Below are 16265 nucleotides of genomic sequence, written 5' to 3'. Positions count from 1 at the left end.
CGGTAAAAGTGTCATGGGCCGTCGTGTGAGCTATCCGCGGAGCCCGGCTTAACATGCAAAAATTTTGTGCTGATGATGCAAAACCTGAAGATCATCGGAAGAAGGATATAAAGAGTGTATGTGTTTGCTGTCGAGACGGACGCGGCGTTGTAGCATATGCAGGAAAGGCCGGCCCATCGCGTTTTAGCGCGTCTTGCTCGCGGCTTCCCCACTCGACGTGTCTGATCCTCAACGAGACATTGCATCGCCAATGCTTTCTGGTAATCTCTGCCAGCCCAATTACCACAGTTGCGCCACTCGCAGCTTTTGTGATCTCGGCGAAACCAGCGCAATCAGTTATTCTTCTACCAGAGGATCTGCAATCACAATAGTGGCGCTACCCGACGTCGCGAGCCTTCGCAGCTTGCTGGAGCTACGGCTACGACTGGGGCCTGGAGATACACAACCTGAGGTCGTATGAGCATGTCGCCATCTCACTCTATATATGGTCTCAGGATGTTTTTCATGTACTTGGCCGGGGTTCGTTGTAATGAGCCGCTTCGTACAGGAGGCCGGATTACCATTTACGGAGCAATCTGCAAGACCAGCAAGCAGTGTATCTCGATCGAAGGCGAACAACCAATCCAAAGACGCAGAAGGCGTTGAAGTACGTGATTAATATTCAATGCAGGCTTCATGCTTTGTGAGCACCGTCGCGACAAGTGGGGGATTGCACCTCATGACGGTGGGGTTGAGCAGGTATGAGGTAAGAGAGTCGTCAGGGAACAACATGCGACTCTTAAACAAATTTCAGCTCCAGTATCATTCAAATACTACTTTAGCTATTCGTTGCAACATCAGGATTTTTTTACATATCATCTTCGCCAGTATGCCCTCTTACAGCACGGGCTGGAATAGACGCAGTAGTAGCAGTTACAGCGACTACTGTTGCAAAACGCGAACTATTCAGCAACTTCCAACACTCGCTCGCAAGGGTCACAATGCCATGCTCAACTCCAAGTACCTAGACGATAGTGCCAACGCGATTGGTACGTGGAACTGCCAGCGCATCCTCATAGTGCACTCCAAAGCACTTGGGGAGAATACGAACATCGTCAAGAGACTCAAGGAGGAATTGGGACCATTGGTCGTGGGGATGAAGTCGGGGGTGGGCGCTCACTCTCCTTACGAAGATATACTGGAAATCACGAGACTGTTTCACGAAAAGGAGGCGGATTGTTTGATCAGTATAGGAAGTAGCAGCTACTCAGATGCATGCAAGATCGCTCGCTTGATGCACGCAAATCTTGCTCCAGGTAACCTCACGGTAGAGGCAATGGAAGGCTTGGTAGACCAAGAGAAGGGTAGTGCAGTCGATCTGAAGGACCCAACGACCAAACTCATCCTTGTACCCACAAGTCTATCAGCAAGCGAGTGGAATAACAACTCATCTGCAACGAACCCCCAAACAAAAAAGAAGCAGCACTTTGCAAGCGAGCACGCAGCACCAGAACTCATCCTTTTGGATCCTGAAGTCGCGTCCACATCGCCTAGGAAACTGTGGCTGTCGAGTGGGATGCGCGCGGTGGATCACTGCGTCGAAACGGTATGTACCATTCTCAGAGCCTTCCCAGGTGGATCATGTACCGACACTATATTTTTGAACAGATGCTCAACGATAAATGCACCGACCAGGTCTTCTACCATATGGAAGACGCGCTTGCAGTCCTGCTCACGGGGCTGAGAAACTACACAGAGGGCGAAAGTAACAGCAACCGACCTGAGCTGCTTGATGGCATCGGGAATTGTCAGATAGGGTCCAGGAATGCGATGATGGGTCTCATCCTATGGAACGTTCCGATGGGGCTTTCGCATGCCATTGGGCACCAGCTCGGAAGTGTATGTGGCGTTATGCACGGCGTCACGTCCTGCGTCATGCTAGCCCCTGTCCTACGCTACAATGCTTCCAAGTCGGAGAAACAGAGAGCGATACAGCAGCGCGTGCTGGGTATCTGGAACAAGGTCCTTAAAAGCGATGAGCCAAGCCTTGCAGATGCGGTAGGGAAATTTGTGAGAAGCCTTGGGTTACCGAATACGCTGGATGAAGTGGGTCTTACGAAGCAAGTTGATATCGAGAAGGTGGCGGAAAGCACTATGACCGACGTTTTCGGAGCGATGGAGGGTATGGGCGGGAAGGAGGATGTGCTGGCTATCTTGGCTTCAGCAAAAGCCCAAGGCACCAGAGATGTAGGACTGGAAGGAGGCGCACCGATGTAGAGTACGCTCTAGGCAGAGTGAATACGATAGCCGCTCATATCAGCTGCGCTCTCGACTTGCCCTTGGGGAAATAATGCAACCGCAGGTCACCCATGGGAAGATTCTCAGACTTTGCTACATCCTCCATAATGACACTCGCCAGCTCAGCAGGAAGCTGGCCACCGCCCCATCGTCTCATAGTCCTCCAAATTTCGTATATCCTGCTGCTTTCGTGCAGGAACTTTGTGGATCGGCGGAACCAGCCAGCGGTCATGTATGGAGCCTGAGTGTACGAGCGTTCCAATCCCCATTTCCCCCAGTCTTGCAGATCTTGCCCAGCCCATAACGGGAGCAGATCTTGAACCCTTGATAACGCTAGTGTCACTGGCGCCGTAGCTTTGTCCCATGGAATGAGTTTGGGGGTCGATGATGAAGATGTGCGCGGTTGGGTAGAATCCGAGGATGGTGGGTCCCATTGATCCACACAAATCATCAACAGCGCATCATCCAGGATCCAATACAGACTCTCGCGTTGACTGTGTAAGAAACGCTCCAGTCCGACCTCCTTATGTCGCAAAACGTTGACGCCCCAATTCACCAGTAAGCATGCCGCCTCTGCCCACGATGCTGGCGCGACGTCCACCAGCTTGTGCACGGTCGCGGCGAATTCGCGGGTACGGTGGAAGAGCATTTGGTAGAGTTGCGGGATGGCAGAGATACCATGGAGATCGGCGAGTATGGTGGTGTTCATGATGCGGATGTCACGATCGTCCACGCTGGGAATGTATGTGGATTCGTCGTTCAGGGACGATTCTAAAGTAGAGGCGCGAAATCCGTCTCTTCGCGCCAAAGTGTTGAAAATTATACTTCGTGGAAGCCCAGATCCAGAAGTAAGACCCGACGCAGGCATCATGGTAGCGATCACAGCTATAACGCAGGCCAGGGTGATGTAAAAACGATGGTTGCTGTGGATGCTGTTGGTCGTAGCCTTACGTCACCTGAGCTGAGCTGAGGTCGTTTCGTTGGGAAGCGGGGTACACAGCCCCTTTCAGCTAAGCAAGTGCAGGAACAACCTATGAGAAAATGATTCAGAAAGCGTGCCTGAGTGTGAAAGGGTCCCTCACGTGGAAGGGCGGCTCCTGCCCATCCGGCACGCTAGCGCTCTCCGACGCCGGACAGCCGGCAGCTCTGGACGCGTACGCCTCATCACACATAGACCCTTCTTTACAAAGCCCTTCGACAATCGCGTGTCATTTGATGATTCACGCCGTTCTTCAAATCGCGAGACCCTTTTCAACAGGGCCAAAAGATTCAATTGCGCATTCTCGGCCGTATACTCATCTCATATGCTCGGATCTAGCCCGTTATCGGCGTCGATCATCGCCCACGATGACAATGGTATACCATATGAAGCACCCATTCCGAATTTCGAGAGAAGAATGTGGTGGATAACAGAGCTTCAAAGCATCTCAATGGATGTATAGAGCGGGGTAAAGCATCACCATGTAATACAAACCCTCCTTCTGGGCTCAATACATCGAATATACCTCATCATAACCAAGACGTAGTTTGTGACGCTATGTCACCTTTGTGCGATATGATCAGTGCCTCCTGCTTGATGTGAAAGCTCATCCGTTGGTATAAAAAGCTGACTTCCTCATTCTAACACAGCAACGACCAACATCTTTGCATCCTCAAGATTCGGAGTTTCTTCTCCAACAACCTTTTCTCATCCTTCATTCTGACCTAAGGGTCAAGCAACATACAAGATGATGAAATCCCCTTCCATCATCATCATGTTCTTCTTCTTCTTCGGTGCGGTCTTCGCCGCTGTCCTCCCATCTGTTGCCCCCTCTGCCGCCTCCGCCATCGTTGCCACATCTGGCCCCCGTTCCGAACCCCTCTGTGCCCCTCTCGGCGACAGCACTGCCCCGGAGCCATCTTCCAACGCTGTCTCGGCTTTCACAGACGACGAGAATTACGACGTGTTGGCCTTGACGGCCCCGATTCCTGCCGGCTACACTGCCATCATGAAAAACGCAAACTGTGCCTTCTCGTCCAATAGGTACATGCTGTACGTTCAACTGGACTCATACAACCAGGAGGCTTGCGCCGAACTCTGCAACAATCATGAAGGCTGCGACTCCTGTAAGTTATACCCTTCGGCATCACATTATCCTATAGCAAAGCTGATCGTCTCCTTCTATGTAGTCAACATCTACATCCAGCGTAACCCGTCCCAGATTCCTGGACCTGCCTGCACCAACCCTGCTCCCATTGCCGTCACCCAATGTGCGCTCTACTCCCTGCCGGAGGAGGCATCTTCTTGCACAAACTTCGGTCAGCACATTGGCCCCTCCGATGCCAATGGTGAGGCCTTCAAGATTACTATCCGCAGCTCCAACGGTAGGTTCTTCGCCTATACATTTACGCACCAACTCATAACTAATGAATTTACGCAGCATACAACAAAGTCTTTGTTAAGCAAGTCACCGTGACTTTCACCACTACCCACCACATGCACAAGACCTTCACCAGGCTTAACTCACGGAGACAAATCGCCACTACTACTGTCAACGGCGATCAAACAGTCAACATGACTACTACTGTTACACGCCATCGTTCTTCAAAGACCAAGCCTGTGGCTGTTGGAACCCTAGCTGGTGTTGTTACCGTTACTCGGTCGGCAAACCCCACGTCTTACGCTGATACTGTCATTGTCACCCGTTCGGCAAACCCGACTGCTCACGCCGGCACTGTCACTGTCACCAGATCCAAGAGTACCGGCGTACAACCCTCTCAAGTCCAGTCTGTCATCTACACGACCGTCACCTCCTACTACGACAAGCGCGCCGAGCCGTACACTGCGCCTGCTGATTGCGTCACCGTCACTGTGGAAGGAGAACCTACATACGTCAGTACTACGACTACCACCCTCTTTGACACCTCTGGCGTAGTGATCGTGACTACCACTATCCCCAACATCTTGCCCGCAGAGACCACGACCATCACCATTGACGACACTGAGTCCCGTACCTACCCCTTCAACGACTACCCTGGCAAGCGCAGCCTCGTCACCAGGATCATGGCCAAGTCTGAGTCCAAGGCAAGCAAAGGTACTATCAGTCCCCTGACTGCTGTCACCAGTGTCAAGGGCCCTGCTGTTACGGCAGAGCCGATGAGCACTTTTACGATTGACGAGAACTACGTCTACACTGGTCCTACAGAAGTGCCTATGCAGACCTTTACCATATACCTGGACCACTAGAGTGAGTAGTAGGGGTGTTTCTGACTTTCTTGTGCTTTGGAAATCTGCTGGACTTAGCGCGGAGTCTGGCGTTAACGAGAGAATCGGTTATGACTATGCAGGCTGGTGGTGTTTGACTTCTTGCGTTGGCGACATAACTAGCTAATGATAAAAACCCATAAAACAGTCTGTGACTTTCCAGTGATGCAAATCAACACCACTTCTCACTCCCAAGCACAATCATCGCAAAACCACTCCCCATCGGGAACTGTCTTCGATGTCATCCCAACGCAGGCAAAATGGAACCACTCACCTATGCAATCCTTCCCATCGCATGCAACCATTCCATCGGTCTTGCGCCGACAGGCTCGGATACAGTAGTGCTCTAGTTCTGGCGTATTGTAGCCGCCACCTGGAAAGCCGCCGTCACAAGCAGAGGCGGAACCATCGTCGTCGTCGGCAATCAGGATTGGTGTGTCTCCACTGGCACCAACAGCAGGAAGCCCGGCGACTACATCGTCACCAGCCCCCTCATTCTCCTCACTCTCTGCGTCGTTGTCGGCACCAGAGCCCTCAGCGGGCAGTTGTTCGACGACAGCAGGGGGAAAGTCGGCGGCAAAGTGTACGAGCTCAGATGTCTTGCACCTCTTGCGCGGCATGTCGTCGTCAGAGTTATCTGACTTGCGCTTGTGTGAGGACGAGCAGGAAGGACAAGGCCAATGCACAGGACGATCTTCCAGCCCTACACAGTTGAGATGGTAGTACCGGGGGCGGCATCGGCGGTTGACGCACCCGATTATGGGTGTGAGGTAGGTGTGTGATGTTGCGGTGCCGCAGGTGCAGATGCCGGAAATTGGAGGAAAAGCGGCAGCGCTTCCAGAAATGGCTTGCTCGGTAATGTCAGAGGTCATGATGGCTGTTGTGAGAAGAGATTTGGAGAATGTATGAAGAAGTGGCTTGGAATCGGGACTGGTAAGAGAAGTTGGTAGTGGGGGTTGCTGGGAGGAAATAGTAGAGGCTAGGACTGCTTGATATATGAGAGCTCAGGGCCATACTGAAATGCTGGTCTGCTGTGTATACGATAACAATAACTAAGTGAGCGCTTCTAGAATAGCGAGACCAGAATACTGCGACGACAATAGCAAGGCAATGAGGGCGAAGTGAAGGCGGACTTCTTGGCATGGGTGCGGTACGAAATCGTGGACTAGATGGACGGACAATAGGCGAAGCGTTTGCAATAACCACAAACAAGGTAGTAGCACGGTTCAACTGACACTCATTCAGCGCGATCTTCTATTATATGCCCGCGCTCATATTGTCCTACTCTCCGTGACCAACGACCTGCCTCCTCCCATGCGCACCTTCCCACTGCTCCCAGAGACTCTTCCAGACGTCTCTCTCACTCCTGCCTAGACCGGCGAACATAGCATCTAGCCCGTCCCTATGTAAGCTTGCTGTGCCGATAACTTCCCAGATACCTGACAACATCTTCTCCCTCACCTCCTGATCTAATCGTCCGTTGAGCTGGTAGCGGCAGAACGATGCGAGGAGAGGGTACAGGAATTTGCTAGCCTTATCACGGGCTGCCTTGATGGGGTCATTGAGATCTTTGGAGTTACGTGACTGATGATGTTGGTGTGCCTTTGTGATAGAGGACTGCGGTGGGTTGCACAGGGTCGAGAGAAGACGCGGGAACTGCGCTGCGTTTGTGGGTGTGAGGCGCACTGGCTCCGTAGCTGTGACGGTACGTAGCCACGAAGGTAGAGCGCCACTGCGGCTAGCATTCGGAATAAAGAGGCAGAACAGCAGGCCTTGCAGAAGTGGTAGGAGGAGGTGGAAGCGTCCGCCTAGGCGGCCACGGTGTACGAGCAGGGTGAGGCGACTCGTATGACAAAGTCTTGAGAAGATCTCAGGAGCATACTGGGGTGACAGTACGGGGCTGCTTCGTGATGTGAGCTTCACGAGCACGCTGAAAACGCATTCGATGCTGTGTTGTGAAGCAAGCGAAGGTTTGTCGTTCAGAATTGTGTCAATGCAGCTGAGCAGAGCGTTGAAAGATTCGAAGTCGGAGCTCTCGGTAAGCAGAACGCATATCCTTGGCAACAGTGCAAGCTGCTTCTGCTTGAGCTCGGCGTTAGATTCCTGCTGGTCATCCATGGTCTTGATAAGGTCGTCGAGGATGCGGTAGGACGCAGCAAGGTTTGGCTGCTTTTGATCAACAGTCAGTGTTGTTACCAAGTCCAGCTTCTCATAGAAGGCAAGCGGGCCGAGCGTATCGCGCAGTGTTGCATACACATCATCCTGTACACGAACCGAGCCACTTCTGATGACGGTAAGCGCCAGGCTGATCAGCCACTTGACATCTGGGTAGAGCTCATATTTGGCGATCAATGTGTAGACTCGTGCGAAGTAGTCTACGACTTCGCTCGGGATGAGAATCAATGAATTGATGTATTGGTCGATGTCAATGGCATCTTTGAGCCATGTGCGGAGCCACGCCTGCACGCGGTCAAGGTGTTTCACTTCTTTCAATGCGTCTATGGACAGCTCGTTGAAAGCGTCCAAAGACCCTTGAAGTAGTGCAATATCCTCACTACCAAGACATTGCTTGAGCAGGTCGACATAGCGCTCAATGTGAAGTAATGAGTTCTGCTTCTGGGCAACCGACGTCGCTCGCAAGACTGAGAGCCTCGCTAGCGTGCACTTGTTTGTGGCTTTTGCAATGGATAGCAGCCGTCCTGCGTAGGCGATGAAGAATTCCTTGTTTTGGGCTTGAGACTGGTTTGGGATGATATGTCCAAGGGTTCTTTGGACAAGCTCTCGCAGTAGCTGCAATGCTGCATCCGTTTCAAGGTTTTGGCGATGCAGTTGTTCCGCGACGTCGAATATGACATCTGCGTCGGTAGAAACTTTGGCCTTTGCATTTGGAACATATTGGAGATGTGCCATGACGCTTAAGGGTACTACTGTGTCGCTCTGTCCGAGGTCAAGGAATTCGGTCGTGCGGTCTAGTATGGATTGTCTTTGCTCGCGGGACAAAGCCGAGGGTTGAATATGAAGTATTGCTTCGCCGACCACAGCAGGCATCTTGTTTCCGACTCCTTGCCCGATAGCCTCCACAAGAGCTGCACAGTATGCGTCTTGTATGGCAGAGTTTCCATGCTCGATGATGGACTGAGAAAGTGAACAACAGACAAAATCCCTGGTAACGCGATCGAACTGAGGAAGTTGCGATAGTAGAGCATGCAGCGATTGGCGGCATGTATCCTTATCTGCGTGCTCGAGGAGACTGACAGAGTATGCGCAGAATACCTGTATCATCGTCTGCTGTGCGTCGGAATCTAGCTGACTGGAGGTAAAGCTGTTGATCGCCTTGGCTAAGCCACTGCGAATGATCTCCTCTGAGCCAGGCAGTGTCTGTAGGCGATCACAAGTGTTGAGCCAGAAGAGTGTTGCAGCAGCTCGTGTAGTTGCATCTGCACCTTCACCAATGTCTTTACGTCCTGCTGACTTGACTTTCAAAGCTTGTTCCAGCAGCGGGTGTAGTAGCTCATGTTGTAACGCGGATGATGCGTGAAGCTCGACGGGCCACAACTTGTCTAATAGCTGGCACAATGTGAACCAGGAGAGGTGGGGCTGGGTGTAGGGGCTGTACTTGCGTTCCTGAACCCATGTCTTGTATGTGAGAAACAAAGCATGAAGATCAGGTTTAAGTGCTTCGATCGTGTTCTCAGACTGAACTGATTGAAGAAGAGCCGGCAGTAGAATGGCGCTGCTTGCTGCATTCTTGTAAGCGGCGAGTTTCCTAACCTTGATATTCTCCTCGGTGGAGGTTTCGATTGCCCCAGCAAGCTGCGCCAGGCGCCCCGCATGCTCCTGGATCAATGATGTTATTTGGTTCTGCGTCAAAGTTGGTTCGAGAGATTCCGCCAAAGCACTGTGCAGGGCGCGATCTTCCCAAATGATTTCCTGTCCGTCCTTGAGAGACTTGCGCTTGCCGTGCCTGTAGCTCTTGACCAACTGCTCATCCCATCTCCGGATGAAGCCAAGTAGATTCCGGTGGCGCACAAACGCCAGCATCAGTGGATTGATGATCCTCTCCAGAATTTCAGCGCGTCCTAACGGAGCACTAGCTTCGCCAATGGATGGAATTCGATGTCTTTCCTTAGAGCCAATGGCTGTCGGCTTGTCGGCAAAGCCTGTACCCTCCAGTTCTGAAGCCGTTATTCTCTCGAACAAGAACTCAGTAAGGTCAGTCTGACGCTCTTGCATGACTTTGGCTCCCAACTTCGACTCCACAAAAACTGATGAGTCGAGCTCAATCAGAGATGCGATGAGGGACCAATGCACGTGCTTCTCCTGACGTTCAGGGTACTTTACACCGCAGTGATACCAGAAGATCTTCTTGACAAGGTCTGCGGAAAGGCTTACTTCATGCGCCTGCAGAACATGAATAGCGCCACTAAGCGCAGTGACGGCCGTGGGCCGTGTGATGAACTCCGGAGGTGTGATTAGCGAGCATCCAGCACACTCAGCAAGCGCTGAGAAGACAGCCTGTATCCAAGGCTTCTCCATTGCCCTGCTTCTGGGCGTCCGTGATGGAGAGGCGCGGATTGCTAGATCGAGCATATGAGGGACTGTGTTGAAAAGAGATGCGAGTTCTGTTGGTAGTGCGTCGCCACCATCTTCGATCTGCGCAGCCTGGAGAAGCTTTGCGCGGAGCGGTTCTAGGTTACTTGCAAGGACCGTGGTATCTCGGGCATTCGGACCAATATCGTTAGAGCCTGTAGCGACACTGACGTCTGCAAAGAAAGCTGCTCTTGAGGGTGCGAGCAGGTGTCTCGCCAAAAGCTTGTCGAGCGCTGCGATTGCGCGATCAAAGGTTCTCTGAGAGCATCTCGTTGTACCATCGCTACGCATCTTTTTGAGAACTTCCAGGAGTGTCAAAATAGGTACGAGGCACTCGGTGTTGAACTCCTCGGCAGATGCCCCAGTCTCGTCTTTGACCTCAGCGGTTCGCAGGTCCCACATCTCAAGTGCAAGCGACAGGTTCAGGTACTCGTCCAAAGTAGTATCCTCGGGAGTGGAAGAAGGGGTCGCGCACAACATCCGGACAGCAGTAAGCCAAAACCTGAGGATGCGCGAGGCTTCTGCGCTGTCCGTCCTCAGAACCATCTTCATAAGCTCAGCCTGGGTAGTGTCGTCGCTTTTGTCGCTTCCGGCTAAGTGAGCAATAGAGTCTACTACAGTCCTGATCACGCCGAAAAGGCAGTCTAGGTTTACAGGGCCAGCTACTGTCGATGCTGTTGATGATGCTTCAGCCGTTCCTCGTTTGCGCTTCTTGGATGGTTTGCCTCCTTCGCGGACCGTCGCGCTCGACTCGGAGTCATCTTTCATCTGAACATCTTCTGAAGTGGCCGCTGACTGTGAGACTGCGTCCGCGTCGAAGTTCTCAACGAGGGTTCTCTCCAGAATACTAGGAAAGGCGGCGTCTCGCAGATGCGGTGCACTTCGGGAGACGGGCAAGACATGTATCATCCAGTCAAGAAGCTGCCACGCGCTGGCATTTGTTCGCGCCGTCCGTCCGGTTTCTGTCTCGTCTTTCAACTTGTCGAGAATCCAGCGCAGAACCCATTCCGCTCTTGCGCGCACGAGCCGTCGAATGATTTCAGATCGTGTGTCTTGGTCCTGTATGATACTCCAATCTTCGGGAAGACCTATGATATGTGCAGCTTGGCGGATTTGTTCGTCGAGGTCGGAGAAGTCCTGGTTGATGGCTTGCAGCCGCGGTCGGGTCGACGCAGGGTCGTTCTTGGAGGCCTGCGGTGATGTCAGCTATATATATGCCCGTAAACATCGAGAACACTTACTGGCTTAATCGGCACCATCTTGTCACCTCGTTCCCCGTTGTGAATGCAAGGTCTGGAGCCGATCGCAAAGGCCTGGTATGCGGAAAAAGTTTGGGCACGGACCAAGCCATCCTAGTCGTGCCTGCCAAGTGCCGGCGACGTCAAAGTTCCGCTTCGAGCTCCGCCCAGCGCCCATCAACACCACGTCGAACCGCTGTTCATCACCCCCAGCACACCGAGTGCGCCGTTGAACCACCCAATTGCACTCGAACACACGCTCGCCATGGCCGACAACACCCCCCAGCCCGTCGCTCCCATCTCGCGCACCACACGTCCCATGAGCGAAGCTCTCCTCAACGAAAAGGTACAATCCCCACGAACGAGGCCTTTGAGGCTTGGCACAGACATCTGTACATCTTGAAAGAGGCATCAAAATACGCCAGAAGCGGACTAGTCGATCAATGACAATCTTGGCCCGCCTCACGCGACTACTGCCCACTTTCACTCCATCACACGCGGAGATAACAATGTTGGAACGCTACCGGACAGCAATGCTAACATAATCCCAGTGGGACCGTTGCCTCTCCTCAATGCTCATCCGCTCCGGCCTCGGCCTGTCATTCGGCGTCGTCTTCTCCGTACTCCTCTTCAAGCGCCGCGCATGGCCCGCATTTGTCGGTCTCGGTTTTGGTGCTGGAAGGGCATGGGAAGAGTGTGACAACGTATGATACATATCAGTCTTGGAACCGGCATAGGAAACGAGATACTGACAGAAAGTTAGTCCTTTAAGCGCGCAGCATCACCCCCCAAAGACGGCCTCCGCGTTATCCGACCATAAACCAACTACTCTCTGCGAACGACGAGATGGATCGGAACTATTCTATGTAATTCGAGCTTTGCATGCGGAAGATGCATTGTACTGTAGGGTATAGATCATTTTGGGCTATTGAATGCTGTACATTTCCACTACCGTTGCACTATTTCTTTCAGCTACACATTTCTCTACTTTCTTTCCCATGTATTCCCTCTTCACCTTTGAATCTGCCTTTGTCGTCTTCTCAGGTCCTACCACGTTCTTCCGTCCTTGCATGATCGAACACTTCCACAAATCTTGCCTATATCCATCGCACTAGCCACCCCACCTCACTTGACCCACTCCTCAAACTCATACGCCTCCGCTCCATTCATCACCGTGAATCTGTACGTACTAAACACGATACTCTCGTACAGCTCGCGTCCCGCAGCTCTCGCCTTCCGATGCCACGGTCCCAACCCTCCCCTGTACGCATCTTCCTTGCTATGCCAGAAGCCTATCACCATTGTCAGCACAGCCCGTCCCAATCGACCTCACTCTGGCTAGCGGAAAGTAGGGAACGAAAACATACAGGTGGCAAGATTTCTCCTTTCCCCATCTGCCTTGCCAAACCAATACTTTAACAACCCCCCACTCTCACACGCCTCCCAATGAGATTCTTCATCGAGTCGGTACAGATACTCTTCATCGATGCCTTCTTTGAGCTGTGAGCGGAAGACCACGACATAGAAGCTGGTCTCTTTCCAGGTGAAGCTTCCCCTTTGGGTTAGATCGCGGAGAGCGGTTAGGACGGAGTCGAAGTTCAGGGCCTGGCTATAAGGTGAGGTTGCGTAGGTAGAGGTCGCCGGTTTGAGCACTGTAAGAGCTAGTGCGAGGAGTCGGGACGGGGTAGTCAGATGCGGAGAGGAGAGGTCGAGGTAGTGGCCTGGGGTGTTGTACGGGGAGGAGATGAGAAGTGCGGAGAATGGCTGCGCGGTTTCAGAGACAGTTTTGGTGATCTCTGGTCCCGATGCCAGCGGCTTAGAGCTACGGCCTGCAGTCTGCAGAAATTGGTCGTTGCCAATGATGAGTTGTTCATGTGCCACGGCCTCGAAACGCAATTTGTCGAAATCGTCGGTTATGTATCTTGGGTCGAGAAGGAGGACGCTATGGGGTTGTGTTGATGAGTCCGAAATGGATGGTATCGGTGGTAGTTTCGCGGCGTTGACCTCGCGTGGTGATGGACGAGTCGTAACAGCAATGTTGGCGCCGGGAGTCTGTATCATCGTTGAGGTGAACTCAAGAGCCATGATCTACGCGGCTCTTCCAGGGACTACTCGAGGATTCTGCTGTATGTAGATGTTCGGTACCGAGATGTCGCACTGAGTATACACTCTCGAGTGCTATTTCCAGCTTTTACACAGAATCGGTCTTGGTAAGTACTGTAACGACTCAAGTCTACTAATTGACATTCGGTAGTGGGCTACAAGACTGATGTAGTTGTCTCGCAGATTCAAATATTCTGTAGTTCTGTAGTGATAGGCCGAACTCGGCGCTATGATGGTGCGGTGCCTGATGGGTGACCTTTCGCTACAAGCACGTCGGATCACGCAATCTGACGAATACGATACTAGGCCCTCCAAGATCAGCACACGCAACAAGGTCATTGTATTGTAGGGCAGGAGCAACTGCTTGTTTACACATGTGAAGGATGACATGGCTGATTGGTTCGTTGGCCGGTTACGTACAATTTCATGTATACCCCGGCTGCATCTGCAGTGAGCCATGATCCTAGCGACATTCGAAAAAGTGTGCAGATGAAGTCCAGGTCCAAAATCTATGACAGTCAATCTTTCCATCTTTCCGTGTAGATTATCGCACCGTTGCGGCCGGGGAAAGTGGACACGTCTCGCCTGCCAGGTTTCCCGTCTCGGTCATCCTTTGTGATCGCCACGTGGATATCCAGGCCTTGCGCATCCTTTACGCTTTGCCAACGGAGAAACTGAGTACATTCACACAGAGGGTATCATATAAGGTGAGAGGCATACAAGGTATCCAGGTGCACCGAAGTGTCGTAAAGAAGGGGCTTATTCCACAATCGTCGTCTGCGAGAGCTTATACATGCGCTGATAGCCAAATGGATGTTGGTCCTTTGTCACGGGCACATCGCAGCCATACTCTTCAATACAAGCGTCAAAAGCCTTGTTCTGTAAGCGGTTGTCTCCCGGCGGTAGTGGCAAATCGTTTCCTCGATCTCTCAGCTCGGTCTTGAGCTCCATCAGGTTACCCCACAAGATGAAGAGCTTCTCCTCAAGTTTCTTGAGAACCTTGGGCTGATTCGTGAGACTACGAGAGTGTTAGCAGGGTAGTGATCGTGAAGGAGCAGGCTTACTCACTCAACAGCATTCATTTTTAGCAGAAAATGCGCAGCTTCGTTGTTGACGACCACGCGCAATTTCTCGGACACTGTATCGCGAGGGACGTTGGCATCTTCGAGTAAGAGAACGAATCCCCATTCCCACTTCTCGTTCGAATGGACACCAGTCGAGCTCTGGCGCTTGGGATGCTTGTTCCACTTCCTGTCTCTTGTACTATGCGCGAAGAGCTTGACTTCAGGAGGATAAACATCGACTATGCGCACGCGGGATCGATGTCTGCAGTTAATGAAGGGGAGCTCAAATGTAGTGTACTTTTCTGTTGTCGTCACCGTCCGGTGAGGGTTATGTATGATCTCGGAGATTGTGGACAGTTTCATATGGGGGAAAGCGGCGGTGACTGAGGGAAGTCAGTATAGAAGAGAAGGAGGCTGGGGCGATCTTACCGTTTGTGTTAATACCACCGCGACCTTTTGCCCATTCTCGTTCTGCTCGCTCGAGCTCTTCCACTTCGGCCAGCTTGCCTGCTCGCTGCTTCAGCTTCTTGGCCTCTCTTTTCTCGCGTGCAGATTTGGCAGAAGGGTGCTTCGGTTCATTCTGCAACGCCTGGAAAGCTGTTTTGCTCTCGCGTTTCATTTCGTACTCTTCTCGCCGTTTGTTAATTGCTTTAATCTCGCCCTCGTTCTTCAAAAGAAGAATATCGACTTTTGAACCGTTCATTTTATCTTCATGTAAAGCACCCTCCAACTTGCCATTTGTAGCCAGCTTGACTCGCATGTTTCTTACGAAAACGAAGTCATCCTGTCCAAGGTTTTCCCGTATCCAAGTCGCATTTGCTCCGTAGACGGTAATATTGAGGACCATGTAACCAGATGGCCCCTTCCAGGGCCTATCTCCGACCGGGAAGTCTTTTTCCAAGTCTGGATCTGGGTAATAGAACATTTGTTCATTCGGAGTATAGTCGGTCACTTTCAAGTCGACTCGGTCACCTAACTGGTAATAGTAGATGTTGACAACCTGTGCACAGACATCGTAGAAGGTATCGAGTTGCAAATCCTTGATTAAAGACTTCTTTCTTGCTGTCTTGGCTTTGGAAGCACTAATAGTTGCATGCTGCTTCACTTGTGGTGCTGCGCCACTGGATACATGTTTTAGGTGTATGACAGCCATCTGCTCTGGAATCGTCGGGGGAGAACCCCCAGTCAATGCGTGAGGCAGCTTCTGACTGCCGGCCTGAAACGCCTCGCTCAGCTCCGGAACGGGAATCCTGTTGCTTGGGAAGACGACCATGTGGGAAGTCCGAGAACCAACGGCGTCCATGCGAAACTGGTATTGCTGCAGCTGCCACTTTCGGAGTATAACGACATCGCCAATTCCCGAGATCTTAGGAAACTTGTCTTCGCTTGGTCTGAACAATCGGCAGGTGATGCTTGATTCACCTCCGACCTCACCAGACGTGAAGTCATCTTGAATAGTGAAGTCCAGGGCCAAGTCCTTGCCTCGCGTTGCTTTGGGGAATTCAAGACTGACCAACACGCCGATTAGACTAACAGTTGATTTCGCCTCGGTGGCATCTTTGATAGCCGTGAAGCCGTTGGGCAGCTGCAGCGGCATTGCAGCTGGAAATGGCCGAAAGCGGTTAGCGTGACCTGCAAGGCCGTCAAAGGAGAAGCAATTGCAGGAGAAGTGAAGTGGCTGAGACTAGGCCTTTGTCTGTAGTATTGGTCTCGCAATACAGGCGTGCAGGTGTGACAAACAGCTGCAGG

At 52.1% G+C, this 16265-nt stretch overlaps 7 protein-coding genes across 7 annotated transcripts; 3 read left to right on the top strand and 4 right to left on the bottom strand.

Annotated features, from left to right (window-relative positions):
• Window positions 1-718: 718 nt before the first annotated feature.
• On the top strand, window positions 719-2522 carry BKA58DRAFT_409845 (maleylacetate reductase; the record flags this gene model as incomplete). The annotated part of the gene is made up of 4 exons (XM_046172175.1): window positions 719-738; window positions 913-1585; window positions 1648-2252; window positions 2342-2522. 4 exons carry the CDS (start codon window positions 719-721, stop codon window positions 2520-2522), a joined length of 1479 nt encoding a protein of 492 aa, XP_046027446.1.
• Window positions 2523-4031: 1509 nt separating this feature from the next.
• On the top strand, window positions 4032-5503 carry BKA58DRAFT_454399 (uncharacterized protein; the record flags this gene model as incomplete). The annotated part of the gene is made up of 3 exons (XM_046174511.1): window positions 4032-4383; window positions 4447-4641; window positions 4698-5503. The coding sequence occupies 3 exons, from the start codon at window positions 4032-4034 to the stop codon at window positions 5501-5503; spliced, it is 1353 nt and encodes a 450-aa protein (XP_046027445.1).
• Window positions 5504-5572: 69 nt separating this feature from the next.
• BKA58DRAFT_467259 (uncharacterized protein) lies at window positions 5573-6546 on the bottom strand. The gene has a single exon (XM_046175055.1). It carries the CDS (start codon window positions 6391-6393, stop codon window positions 5707-5709), a length of 687 nt encoding a protein of 228 aa, XP_046027444.1. The 5' UTR covers window positions 6394-6546; the 3' UTR covers window positions 5573-5706.
• BKA58DRAFT_356861 (Urb2/Npa2 family-domain-containing protein) lies at window positions 6544-11425 on the bottom strand. The gene is made up of 2 exons (XM_046168671.1): window positions 11353-11425; window positions 6544-11302 (listed from the first exon to the last, which is right to left on the bottom strand). The coding sequence occupies exons 1-2, from the start codon at window positions 11368-11370 to the stop codon at window positions 6803-6805; spliced, it is 4518 nt and encodes a 1505-aa protein (XP_046027443.1). The 5' UTR covers window positions 11371-11425; the 3' UTR covers window positions 6544-6802.
• A 189-nt stretch (window positions 11426-11614) lies between these two features.
• Window positions 11615-12169, top strand: BKA58DRAFT_437445 (uncharacterized protein; the record flags this gene model as incomplete). Its single annotated transcript, XM_046173492.1, has 3 exons — window positions 11615-11695; window positions 11901-12053; window positions 12113-12169. 3 exons carry the CDS (start codon window positions 11615-11617, stop codon window positions 12167-12169), a joined length of 291 nt encoding a protein of 96 aa, XP_046027442.1.
• Window positions 12170-12269: 100 nt separating this feature from the next.
• On the bottom strand, window positions 12270-13517 carry BKA58DRAFT_122457 (uncharacterized protein). The gene is made up of 2 exons (XM_046164185.1): window positions 12717-13517; window positions 12270-12641 (listed from the first exon to the last, which is right to left on the bottom strand). Exons 1-2 carry the CDS (start codon window positions 13432-13434, stop codon window positions 12475-12477), a joined length of 885 nt encoding a protein of 294 aa, XP_046027441.1. The 5' UTR covers window positions 13435-13517; the 3' UTR covers window positions 12270-12474.
• A 694-nt stretch (window positions 13518-14211) lies between these two features.
• Window positions 14212-16113, bottom strand: BKA58DRAFT_437443 (uncharacterized protein; the record flags this gene model as incomplete). The annotated part of the gene is made up of 3 exons (XM_046173491.1): window positions 14212-14470; window positions 14521-14899; window positions 14946-16113. The coding sequence occupies 3 exons, from the start codon at window positions 16111-16113 to the stop codon at window positions 14212-14214; spliced, it is 1806 nt and encodes a 601-aa protein (XP_046027440.1).
• Between the last annotated feature and the right edge of the window lie 152 nt (window positions 16114-16265).

Source organism: Alternaria rosae, assembly GCF_020736505.1.
Source record: "Alternaria rosae strain MPI-PUGE-AT-0040 chromosome Unknown BKA58scaffold_3, whole genome shotgun sequence".
In the NCBI taxonomy this organism is placed as follows: domain Eukaryota; kingdom Fungi; phylum Ascomycota; class Dothideomycetes; order Pleosporales; family Pleosporaceae; genus Alternaria; species Alternaria rosae.
Note: the sequence above shows the minus strand (reverse complement) of the source record. Positions and strands in the feature narration are given on the sequence as shown.